Source organism: Lepisma saccharinum, chromosome 14 (genome assembly GCF_977018435.1).
Source record: "Lepisma saccharinum chromosome 14, izLepSacc3.1, whole genome shotgun sequence".
Lineage (NCBI taxonomy): Eukaryota > Metazoa > Arthropoda > Insecta > Zygentoma > Lepismatidae > Lepisma > Lepisma saccharinum.
The window spans coordinates 48,172,400-48,186,394 of record NC_139242.1 but is presented as its reverse complement, the minus strand read 5'-3'; the positions used below and the strand labels follow the sequence as shown (position 1 = coordinate 48,186,394).

General features: G+C 37.3%; 1 protein-coding gene across 1 annotated transcript in view; it reads left to right on the top strand.

The window, feature by feature from the left end:
- LOC145998353 (LIM/homeobox protein Awh-like) overlaps positions 1-1,915 on the top strand; it is a 57,876-nt gene extending 55,961 nt beyond the window's left edge. The window contains exon 5 of the mRNA XM_083134760.1: positions 1,821-1,915. Coding sequence (XP_082990886.1) covers positions 1,821-1,915 — 95 coding nt within the window. The remainder of the gene's footprint in view (positions 1-1,820) is intronic.
- Positions 1,916-13,995: the final 12,080 nt, after the last annotated feature.

The window sequence follows — 13,995 nt, the reverse complement described above, 5'->3', positions numbered from 1 at the left end:
TGGTTCTTTGCTGTTCGTTGCATGTGTGTATGCTGTGTTACTAATTAGCTAACTGTAATTAGTTGTAATTTATTTTCTAAACCTAGAAATTAACGTTATGCCTGTGATTTTAATATGTTTCTTTTACTCAATAGAAAGATGGAAAAAGTACTCATATTGAGAGTAATAGTCACCACCAGTTTTTTATACATGCTTCCATATTTTTTTAGTCAGTGGCGTACTCACGAATCTTGCAGGGAGACCCGACCACAAAGAGAGAGGTGCAAGGTATTCCTCTTTCTCAGAGGTGATTACATCTTTCCTGCATGTGGTGTTTTGCTTATTTAGGAAAGTTGCGTCTAAAGAGGATATCGTCCCCATCAAAACCCCAGGGCACACCACTACCTATTTATAGAAGTTTCACTACAAAACTGGGAGCCGTTGTTTCAAAATTAACCATCAATGCCAAAATTAGAATACTGCTCTTTTATCTGTAGATAAAGTAGATTTCAAAGCAACGATCGTCACCAAGATAAGCGCACCGCACTGCAATTGTATTTAGTGTTGCCACATGAGGAAAATATTCCTTGACACTGGGAAATTCGGGCAGAATTTTTTGCGGAAAGGAAAAGAGAAATTTCATGATAAATATAAAATTATAACGAAATTCTAAGTTATAAGCATTAAATTTAACCTCACTGAAGTGTGAAATACATTTTCTCTGGTAAAATTATCCCCCGAAAACATCAAAATCTTAAATTTGATTGGGAACCATTGCAATCTATCTATTATAATCTGACTTTTAACGTTACATTATTGTATAAACATACAGTGCTCGAAGTAGAAATTCCTAGCTTGGAGAGGATCTTGGTGGAGTTTGAAGATAGGTTGGATCAACATGTAGGTAATGCAGTATGGGGGGGGTGCTTATACAAGTTATCACACCTGGATGGACGCTTGATGAAAATATTCTTAACTTGGGGAATAACATCCTCTACTCTGAGCACTGATAACCTAATGATTATGAATTTTAATCTTTCGTATATTTTTCGAAAAATGTACAATTTGCAATTAATTAACTTCATTATTTATTATTCTTTTTTCGATCATTTATTCAATCTTGTTATTTCTACTGAATAATGATTTCTATGAGTCAATGTGGAAAAATAATAATTTACTACTATCAATGTTACAATTGGTATATTAATTATAATAGTTGTTGAAGGTTTATATGTGCTGTTTCATTTCTTTTCTAGTTGATGGAAAAAATTGTGATAAAAAGAAGACATTTTATTGATTTAACCCATTGTGTGGTCGTAGTCAAATTATTACATTTTCTACTTTGACTCATATAAATCTTTAATTAAATGCACGGCCATGAAAATAGGCGGCTGGGCAGAATTGCGCTGTTGCCACATATGGGAAAAGCAAAGCGAGAGCGGGACAAAAGTTGCTGGTTCCCGCGCACTGTGTGGCAACGTCAACCGGGCTGCGTTGCCTAGTTCGAGCGTCAGATCGACCTCTGTCCGGGGCACTTTTGTGTCATCCCTGACCTTCCGAACAAATACTGTCAGTTTGTATCACATGAATTACAAAGACCAAGTCTACAACGAGATCTTTCATTCTCTTAAACCTTCGAAAACACACGGGGTTGTGCCACCCGCTTAATTTCATGGCCGTGCGTTTAGTAGAAATACCAAAGTTAATTGAACGGGTGACGAAAAGAGGAAATAAGAGATTACGAATAGGAAACTGTACACTTTGCGAAAGATATACGAAATATTAATATTCATAAACATTAGGTTTATGTAAGTTGCTAAGCTCATGCTATTTTCTTCCAGCGTACCACCAAGTGGAGAAAGAACCGACGCAACTGCCAGTGTCCGATGCCTGCCTGGAGCCCTCTCCCATAGCCATGCTGTACTCCTTCGGATGACCGTGAAGCCGGCCAACTACGCGCTAACCAAGACTGCACACTGGAGGCCCTTCGCAGCTGCGACTTGAGTGTCCGCTTTGAACATTGAATCTCTGTTCCTACAGAATCGGATCCCAGTCGCAGTGCTTTATATGTATAAAGACTTATTGAAACTTTAGGCTCAAAGTGTTCGACTGCGATTGTACCAGTGGGTGCTCAGGAAGAAAGGAAATTTGAAGGGATTTTTAAATCTCCCGTTGCCTCAGTGTTTCCATAGGGAAATAACAGCAACAGGTATTTGAATAGTCGACGAGATTGAAGGGGAAAAGTTGTCGCGCATAGGGTCTCGTCTGCTGCTAAAAATAACGATGCAAGAATATTGTGAATTAGAAATTTCCAAATTTGTCGATTACGGTACAAATGAGGCGTTGCGGATACGAAGGGCGAACTCAACAAACGAATATTTTGAGGAAAATGCTTTACAAGTTGTGAGGCACAGGCTAACTCAACAAAAAGGTCATAACATCATATCGGAAAGTTTTCCAGTGTGATTTCCAAAGTTGTTTTTTTTTGTTAAGTTCGCTCTGTGGCTCATAACTTGAAACACATTTTTTTCAAAATGTACGTTTGTTGAGTTCGCCCTTCGTATCCGCAACGCCTCAAATGATTTAATATGCTTTTTTGAAACACAAAAGCAAGTAACGAATTTTGTATCAAACATTACTGAAATGGCACGTTACATATTAAGAATGTTTGACACATTAATATGTGCAGATCAATGTTTATATTTCCTTAGAGAGACACAATGAAAATAATGGTCGCTAGTTTCAATTCTGGCTGTGAATTATTTACGCCATCATTTTTGGGTTGCGTTTCACTCTAATGCGAATTGATTGTGTTTATTATTCTGCAAATTGCTTCCATGAATGTCCTTTATTAACAGACTGGATAGTACAACCACAACCTCCTCTATTGTTGATTCAGCACAACTACAGCTAGCCTCGAAGTAGAAGTGAGCTAATAGTGAAGGAGTTTGTTCATATCGATAAGAACTATTGACCTTTGCTTTGGTTGCGGAAAAGTTGTGAAGGAAGTTGTGGAAATGCTCTATTCTAATTTCCCCGAGACCAATATATCGAGATTCCCTGCTCATCATAGGAACGACAACAAACGAAACCATATATGGTGGGCATAAAGTCTTTCCAACATTACAAAGGTTTATTACAAATAAACTATTACAGTTAAAGATGAATGGCTTGTGGCAAAAGAAAGAGAAACTCATAAAGCCCCCCCACCCCCACCCCCACCCCGGCTTGTTCTATGTAGATGTTGAATTGGCACCACAGAGGAACTGCAATCACAGAAACTGAAAATGGTATTTTCCTGACAGGCGAATTGGATGCCACCACAATCGCCAGACATAACCTCCTAATATACGACGCTGGGTGAGCGCCGGAACCGATTAAACAGGTTCTTCCCAGCCGCATGGTAGTCAGACGTCATAACGACTGAGCTACCGCGCTAACTGGGAAATTGGTTAGCGGATTTGTTTAGGGTTCCAATAGTCAGGGTTCTCGTACCGCGAAAGAATGTACAATCAGTCTGCGTTATGCGCGTGCGCGAACTGGACAAGTCCACTTGGAAAATAGGGATGACGGCTGCGAGATAGCTAGACAGATACCGTGAAAATTGCCTCCTCTTGATAGAACTTTGAAGTATGGCGCGTAGCATCGTTGCTGTACTAAAAGCTAACGATTGTAAACAGAAGGAAACTGCTGGCATGAAACTCGTAGCCTAGCTTCGTGCATGTTCTACGTATTCCCCCCTCTTGAGATTGGATTCATCCACTCTAGGTAGGCGTCTTTTCCGTGATCGAACGGTAGGCTCGCTACGAATATGCGAACAAGATATGACCGGGGATGGTCGGAAAATATCGCAGCTATAGTGAAACCACAAGCAAAGAAACCTGCGCAGGGGAGGGAGAGAGTGGGCTATGCTTCCTTATGGCCAGAACTTTAACGGAAGAAGGAAAAGCTGCGCGGGGACTTTTCGTCCAAGGTTTTTTTCCTTGTGGTCGCTCTATAGGAAAGCATTCCCGCAAACGCATCGCAGGAGAGAGAAAATACTGTAGGTAAAGAAAATGCTAAAAGGGGGATAGAAAAATACAAATATTGAGTACGACAACAGAAAGTATGCGGCATGAATAAAAACTGAGCATGAGAAACGAAGTTGTTCCTATGTTGTCAGGGCAATCCATCCTAGAAAGCACACTGCACTTTTTAAACTGGAACTGGAATTTTAATCCAGAATTTTCCGGACTCTGTTGTCGATAGATGTGAGAAAGCAAGACTGAACTGGTATAAAATATCTATTGAGCTATTTAGCTTATCAACGTGCCATATATGCGATTGTCGAACCTTGTAAAGCAGGTCTCCGTGACGGAGTGGTTACCACGGCTCGCTACGACCCTGCATGCGCATGAGTGTTCTGTGTAAGAGTCCATTCATAAATTTCATCATATCATCCTCATCTTCGCGATTAACCAAAAGTGACAGAAAAGCAAAGTAAAATAAATCGAACCATTCAATCAATCAAACCTTGTAGTATCTTTTGTTCTAAGTTCGCATTATGCATAGAAAGGCTAATTGGGACAGGACGTACAGTTTAAAGTGGGATCCGAACCACTTGTGCCTCCACCGGGTATCGAACACGGGACCTCTTGATTACAAGGCGACAACGCTACCACTGCGCCATCGGGGAGGCCCTACAAACGAAGATGGAAGAACAACGTTTAGGTGTGTAGAAATTAGCAAAGATTATCGAAGTCTTGTATAAGGGAAACATATTTAAAAGCAAGGGAAAATCGCGGTTTTCGTTAATATCTGTAGAGCTAAACAATAACCCCACGAAATCATTTCTCTGTTATCTCGCTTTTAGCAGTTTATCATTGGCCTCTTTTACGCTTTGTAATAGATCTCTTTATTTGGCATTTGTCTTATTTTACGTCGCTTTTCTGCCACTTTATGGTAATCGCTACGAGAATGAATGATGATTTGATGAAACTAATAAAGGGACAGTATGAAAGGAACACTCATGACTACGGAAGGATTCGAATCTAGAACCCCCAGTGGCGATATAATGAGTCCGCCTTCAACACTCTACTACCAAGATGGCTCGGATGTCTATTACAATAGCTCTCGCACAAAGATATAGCTAGTATGAATTAGGGATGGCCATAAAATCCGGATTTCAAATTATCCGATATCCGTTTCGGATGGATGGATAATCCGGTTTATCCCAATATCCGGATAATCCGTATGTTACAGGTTTCGAACAGTGAAATACAAACATTGCGAATAAAATAATATGTGGAGAGTTCGTAAAACGGATAAATGATAAAACTGTCCGGATAATGAATACATTCGGATATCCGAACATTTCAGATAATCTGAATATCCGAATATCGAATAATTAGAATATCCGGATATTGCAGACAATTCGGATATTCGTATCAGAATATCCGATATCAGGATATTTGAAATTCGGCTAGAAAATTATCCTATATCCGGATAAAATTTTATCAGGATTTGGCCATCCCTAGTATGAATCTCAGATATCGATGGTACCTATCGACAATGCTTCTAAGTTCTCTCCCTGAAAGTTAAATTGCGGATCTTTTTATTTATTCAACATCACACTATTGAACTCTCAGAAAAACGGAAAAATAAGTAAAATTCCGCCTTTTGTAATTGAGACTAGCTACTTGAGACGGTTGAGCAAGCGAGCGAAGACAGCGCATGCGTGTTGTGTCAATATCTTACCACCACTACCGCCGTTTTCAATACTGAAGCAGTTGAACTGAGCGAAACACAGAACACAGATGATCGTTTTATAATGTAAATTTCCTTGATGTTATCAACATGAAATGTTTAACTTGTACATTATATTAAGAGAGAATTGAAATAAATACATGTTGGAAAACAATCACTGCGTATCACTTGACTATCTTGGTTTGATTGTGTGCGTGCGTGTGTGTGTGTGTTGTTTTCTTGTTTTCGGAGCTTTCATTTGGACAATAACAAAACATCACAGGGTATCTTCCATCATCTGCTCAACTTCACAAAATTTGTCAATACCATTGAACTACTGTATATATAACTGGAACGACTCCTTTACAGCGCAAAAGTGAAGCCATTCTCTCCCTTAGTTACGCCAGGGTAGTGTGGAAGAAACGCTAAAGTAGACGAATTTTTCTATGTCTGCAAATGGATTTTTACGTCTGATTATTTACGAAATAAAAGCCATAATTTATGAGAAAACACTACAATGAGTACGTCAAAATAGTCAAACACCACGGGATTTAATTAATATAACGATATCAATGTATTTTTAAGAACTTCTTTGCAAAAGTTGATTAATATTGAGAATTCAGCAGCTGTTGTCCGTGTCATTACGTGCCACAATATGCTGATATCAGAGCCACACTCTGAGCACGATTGGGTTCAAACCGTGGAAGAAAAATTGGGGAGAAATGTACAGTTTTAATACACGGACCCATATTTATTTATAAATGCGACACTACATGCAAATGTCCCCTCATCGTGTCTTCCAGCTGACAGCATCAAACTAACGAGAACTGTGCAAATGCATGAAAAGAAAATAATAATTAAAAGGTATGGAGTAGATTGAAAAGAAATGCACAGAAACTTCGATTTTACTCTGTATTGAGTGAGACTAAATTTTGGTTTCGTTATAAATGCATATATTTTGGACACGTTAATTCTTCCTTTTACTGTACGATCGCGATACACAATTATATAAATTTAACATATAATATCTTGGTTAAATTTCATAAAATGAGAAAAGATGAAGGACATGGCAATTACGTGCAAGGAAGCTACATCTAACAAAACGCAAAACGAAATATAGGCATTAACCCGACAGCACTTTTCTACTAGTACTTAAGGATGCGCGCTCTCCGTAATTCGCACTATAATCCTTGATAGCATGCAATAATAATACCAGCATTGATTAAAGTAATTACATTAGGTTTTCACATATATTTATAAAAAAATCTAATTGGTTACTGTACAAAGTTTAATCACTTGCGACAGTGTATGATACACGTGGCTATAAACACATTCGAAAGCTTTCGCTATAACTTTTAATTATCGTCATTAACTCTTAATAAATACTTTTAGGCGTAGTACACATATTTTAAGAATGAAGTAGACACCCAGATTTGTATACATCCAAATTCCGAACACGCCCGTACCATGTTCAACTCACTTAAGACTGGATAAATTGTTCGAAAAAACACATGCCGACCATTAATTGCGAAGAAAAAATAAGACATTCATTTATAGCACTGAATGCATATATATGGTTAAATTGTGTTTCTTTTTTACCTATTCGAATGCAAAAAGGGGAGTAAATACACGTAAGCTTATGGGATTATCAAGTTTTCTTCCAAACTTCCCTGGAGGAAGCGTTCCAGCGAGCGTTCCAGTTATATAGTTCAATGGTCAATACACCCAACGCTAGCAAAGATGGGTAAAGTTGTATCTCTATGTTGCCTAGTGTTAAACTTCAAGGGACATTTTCTCTGTGTCATCAAAGTCCTTTTCGAAAATTCTTCTTTCGAAAACCCTCCATGGTATTACAAATTCTGAAAATTACATCTGCTTAGAAATCGTTCACGTAAATCTTCGTGTGGTTTGTTTGCCTTCTCTGTTCTCTAGATATTTTCTATCACAAATATGTAGACAGCACAGAAAGCAAGGCACGCAAAAATTCATTCGTTTTCTCTCGAAGGAATTCAATTGTAGCGGTTTTGCAAAATGAGAGGAATTTTCGAAAATAACTATGATGGAGCAGAGCAAAGATCCGCCGCTGCCTAAAATGGTTATGTGGCAACAGTTCTGCTGTGCAGAACTGTGCCCTGCATCATTGAAATTCTCTCCAGAATTTGCGACCACTATGTAATACATCTCTTGTATGCGAAAACTGCAATGAAGATGCAATTGTGAAGTGTGCTAATTGATAGCGATTTCTATATCGCCTGCAAATAAGGGAAGTTTTTCCTGGAAAGGAAATTTGAAATACGCTCATGAGTCATGGGCGTCGGGAAGAGGAAGGGTATAGTTCATTTCAATTTATTGAAAAAAATATAAATTTTGTTACTATTATTGTTAATAACAGAAATAATATTTAGTTTGCATTCGAATAACCAATAACCAAAGTAAAAACTATGTTGGATCGAAAAAAAGTAAATGTAAAATAAAGGATCTACACACAGAACCCAAAACGTGTCATTTGACACATATACATATACTGCGAAACTAAGGGCGTACAAAATTACAGCTGTTCAAGAATTGAAGGATCCAGATAAAGTTAAACGTGTAGATTACAGTAATTGGTTTTTAATGTTTATTGTGCGTAATCCTGATATTCTGAAAATAACGTGGTTTACTGATGAAGCCTGGTTTCATCACTCTGGGTATGTTAATTCTCAGAATACGCGGATATGGGCAGCTGAAAATCCACATAGTGTAATCGAAATTCCGTTGCACTCACAGAAAGTTGGGGTATGGTGCGCTGTCTCAGCATCACGTATAGTGGGTCCAATCTTCTTCAATGAAACAGTGAACACAGAGCTGTACAGCGCAGTATTCATGGAATTTGTTGAAAGTTTGGACGACATTGAACTCACACAGGGTTATTTTCAACAGGATGGTGCTACATGCCATACATCGCATGACAGTATGGCACTGATTGAAAGTTTCTTTGCGAATACGGTTATTTCAAAGGGATTGTGGCCTCCGAGGTCTCCAGACTTAACTTCACTTGACTTCTTTCTGTGGGGCTTCCTAAAGGGACGTGTGTACACAAACAACTCTACATCCCTGGAAATGTTGAAGAAGAACATTATCACTGAAATTGCGAACATTAGCGCAGAAACACTATGTCAGACAGCCCTTAACATGGAACGGCGTGTTCAACTTTGTTTACAGGAAGGAGGCCGACACTTTCAGCACCTTCTTTAAAGGTGAGATGTTATGTCATATGTCTGTGCCATAATTTTTATGTTTTATTTATGTTTGAGTGAATACAAAAAAAAAGAACTCATTTTCATTAATTCAGTTTAGCAAAAATCCAATACTTCAATGTTATTGTAGGGTACACTGGTGAATATTTGCTGTTTTTGTTGAGGCGTGGGCGATATTACCCGGGATGCATATAAACCGGTAAACATACTCCAATAAATCTCCCATCCTTCCTTATTCATTTGCCACAAACCGCATGGAAATAATACTTCATTTACAAATTTTACACAACAAAGAAAACCATGAGTTTTAAAAAAATCACCCGTTATATTTTGATTTCAATAACACGTTAACGTGCATAAACTGCAAATGATGCACCTTTTAGTGTGCAAAAATACACATAGGAATGGATTAAAGGGTATTTCTTTGAGATGAAGTTCCGTGTGATGCACTAAAATCCATCAATTGGGAAGATCAGACAAGATCATTTAAAAGATAACAAAATTACACATTTAGCTGTGTCAATTGATGCATTGAAAGTGAAAGTTTGTTAACTTCGAAATGATCTTGTCTGATCTTCTTAATTGATGCATTTTAGTGCATCACACGGAAATTCATCTAATAAAAATACATTCCTATGTGTATTTTGACACACTAAAAGGTGCATCATTTGCAGTTTATGCACGTTAACGTGTTATTGAAATCAAAATATATATATATATATGTGTCAATTGACACGTTTTGGGTTCTGTGTGTAGTTTATAGCATAATATTCTACCATTTAATCCAAGAAATAAATGGTTCCATGAATTTCAAAATTAGAAAAATGAGATTTTCGAGTGAATGATCACACAACGTTTTCAAGCTCTTTCTTGAATGAGGTGTATAACAGTCAATAAAAAGATAGATTGACTCTACATTTTAGTACAGTAACTACACGAAATGTAAAAAAAAATATGATGGAAAACAGTCGTGCTGGATAGTCACTAATGTGGTGAATCGAGTAGCAAAGTCTCCCCAAGGACATAATATTATAATTAATAATAATAAATTTGGAAAAAATTGTTTCTTTCTTAATACTTCATAATAGGTTGGTTAGTATTGGGGCATTTCATGACAAAGTTCTCTGAATCTCAATTTTTGAAATTAAATAAAACACTGTAACTTTACTCTATCTTGTGAGCCAACAATCTAGGCTTGTCATTTGAATAAAGTTTCTAGTATTATACTTAATTAAGTTAGAAGATATTTTACATATTGTTCGTTTATTTTGTTTATTTACTTTTGAATTGTGTCCCAATTATGACACCAAAAGACAATAAATTTCTTCTTTAACTGTTACATTTCCCCTTCAACTCCACTAGAATATTAAAAAATCAATTACGTTCTCTCATTGTTTTAAATAATTTATTTTCCTTAATTTGAAAATTCATAGAAATTAAAATAAACTTTTTATTAATCAAAGAGGCAGTGTTTTATCTGTCCTACCGGTGACTCAAAATTGTTCACTATACCTATAGAACTTGAAAAGTATTTCAAAAGTAGTTATGTTGAATGAACTGTGTTTAGTTTCATAATTCATTGCACAGAAAATGTAAGAAAAGTTTTGCTTAACTATAGAATAGTTACTTCAATGACAAAATTGAAATCTTGGTGTCGACAATGGAATGACCCTATTGTATAATAATAATCATAACCATTATTATTATTATTATCTCTACTATTCAAGTTTTATACATGGTCCGACTCTTTACAAGAATTTCTAGCGACGCCCAAGCTCTGAGCAGTGATGTGCGTCTACGCGTAAACAACGATAGTCTACATTCTAGACATAGACTATTTTATACACGTAGATGACGTAATCTATGTAAACAACATGGCGAAAGGTGATAACTTAGCAAAGGGCGCCGTGGAAGTAAAACAAAATTATACTGCGTATCAGTTGCAAATGTGTGAGAAGAACCTTTCATACTATTCCTTCCAAACTCGAACAATTTCTCACCTAGGAAAATAACCTAACATAGGAAATATTCTAGTGTTTTATGGGGAAAAGACCACTCTTGCCTCACGACTGCCATCTGTTGCTTTTTTTGCATACTATTTATCTTCTTCCATAGTTTATGATAGAAGAGAAGAGAAATTTTGTTTTAAATAGGATTATTTTCAGTTCGTTAGGAATCAATATTGTTGAAAATGCCACTTTCCTTTCATGAAAGCCTTGAAAATTAATTTTAATGCACTTTAGATTGTCTACGTAGTCTATGTAAACTACAACCCAATGTAATCTACGCTTAGATTACGTGTAGACAACGCATGTAGACGTAAGCTTATAGTGTACGGCACATCACTGGCTCTGAGCCTTTTCGTTTCTGAAACAAAAGTGTACACGCAAATCCACGACTGCCCTACTAAGGTTCCAGGATGGCCATTTTCTTGGAAGCAACGGCCGACCGTTGTCTTGCAGTGGCCTCAGGAGACCATCTTACTCAATCTTCCCTTCACAATTCATTAAACTCATTGTAGATGAAGGAGTTGAAATGAAGCGATGCAAAATCATCGCGTCGCTTTCACCGGGATTGAAGGCTTGGAGCCGATCCCTTTCAAGCGCTGCACTCTAAGGTAGGGAGGAGACGACCAGAGCAAAGAGAAGAACGATCATAAATCACTTCTGAAGATGCGAAGATAATGCTGCAGAGATACACTCATAGTCGGGATCAATTTTTCGGTTCCACTTTATACTATATGTTTGGTTCAGAAGGAGCGTCGGGTTTCTGTCTTGGTATTTGAAGGTACATGGAGTGTTTTCTGCACCGTCATAGCAGATAAAAACTACCACCACCATCGCACTACTTACATTTATGTAACATTTAAACATTCAAAGAAATGTATGATACTATAATGTTATTTTGGAATTTTCGTATGCCTGATGACGTCATAATAACGTTTGGAAGATCCTATTGTACTCACCTGAATGTAATTCACAGAAAAAGAACTGGTTAAATCTTTCAACTATTTATGCTGGGCATAAACAGCTGTAAAGCTGTAAGTCCAATAAGAATGTGTTGAGTTGTTGAGTTCTTTCAAGTATCTTGGAATGGAAAAAGATAACAATTGTCAAATGACTGTAACAATAAATTATAGAATCCAAAAGGGAAACAAAGCCTGTTATGCTTTGGATTCTATAATTTATTGTTACAGTCATTTGACAATTGTTATCTATTATGCAAATGACAGTTATTAAAGAACAAATTCCTAGATAGGAAAACGAAAATGAAAGTATATGCAACACTAATAAGACCAGTAGTGACATACAGTTCAGAGGTATTGGCATTTAACAAAGAATATGAAAAACGTGTAATAGTATTTGACAGAAATATAATAAGAGAAATATATGGAACTATAGAGATAATATAAACGACAATTGGATGATTTGAAATAATAAGGAAATAAATTAAATACTAGAAATAAAAGATATAGTGAGATATATCAAAGCATAAGAATACAATGGATAGGACATGTAGAAAGGATGGAAGAGTAAAGAATGCTGAAGAAGATAATGAAGGGAAAGGTGTACGGTATGAGAAGAAGAGAAAGGCCAAAGCAGAGGTGGAGAGACGAAGTTATCCAGGACCTGGAAAGGGCGGGAATTATAGGCTGGAATAAAATGTGCAAAATAGGATAAACTGGAGGCATGTTGTGCAAGCAGCCAAGGCCCACAAAGGGCTGTAGTGCTGGATGGTAAGGTAAGGTAAGCTATGTAATTCACTAATTGAAGTCGGTTAACAACAACTTTTCTCATTATACATTTCATTGACTGATTTGGTTTATTTTACTACGATTTTCTGCCACTTTTGGCTAATCGTGAAGATGAGGATGAGTGACGATATGAAATTGATGAAGGGACGCTCACAAAGAACGCCCAAGTACAGGCCTGAATTTGATCCCGGGTGGAGTGGTTAGCGCACGTGGCGTTTTGCTTCTCACTTTTAGCTCTTTAGAGGTGGTTCCTGAGCGGGGCCAAGTTTATATGAATACCAAAAGAAGGAAGTGCTTTCCCAATACCTCCATGTTCAGCCTCGCATACTGGATACCTTAACGAGATCAATTATCGCGAATATTTTGCATTCCGCATATCACGTAGTCCACTTATGACAATGCACGTGCATTCCAGTACAGCAAGGTCCTCAGTGTTTGCGCACAGTATTCCAATTGCAAAATACTTTATTTTTACTTATTTTTTTTCTAGAATTATTTTCTACCATTTAAAAGGATCATCCTGATACTCTTCATTGCGTTTAGCCAAAAGTGGAAGAAAAGAGACGCTAAATAACATAAATCAAGTCAATAATACGGTGCTTAAAAAGTTCTTCCCCTTCCCCACTTTTTTTTTAATTATTTGCATCTGTCTCTATCCATTCCTGTTTATATTTCCGCATCTTTACTCTTACTGGATCTCCTGCATTGTGCATCTCTCTCTCTCTCTTTTTCTCTATCTCTCTCTCCCCCCTGTACGTATGCATTTATCCTTTCTCTTTTCATTTATCCGTACTTGTGATAGTATCTCCATTTTTCTCCGTAAGCGTGCAGGGTCTCACTTATCGGACAACGTATTGAACACCATAGGCTACTGACGTCACGATATACGTTCTGAGTTAGGTTTAGAGCTCTTAGCATAAATAATGCGTTTTTGGTCAAACCCTAAAAAAACCTGCTGTGTATTTATGCTAAGAAAACTAAATCTAACAGACCTAACCTAACAACAAAGGCATTGCGCGCTGACGACAGTAGACGACGGTGTTCAATAAAGTGTGCGATGAGACCCAAGTGTGCACGTCTCCCTCTTTTCTCTGTAGGTATGCGTGGCGTGGTGCTTGTGTGGGAAGTAAACTTACAGCTTTGTGGTGCCTCCTGTAACTGTTTAAGTCCCTGAATCGGAATTATAAAATGTAGTACATGTGGCTTAAAACATGACATTTTATAAGAACAGTAAAAACTTGTTCAAAACCCATTTAGTTTCGTGATATGTACTCGAGACGATTAAGACAAGACACGTTG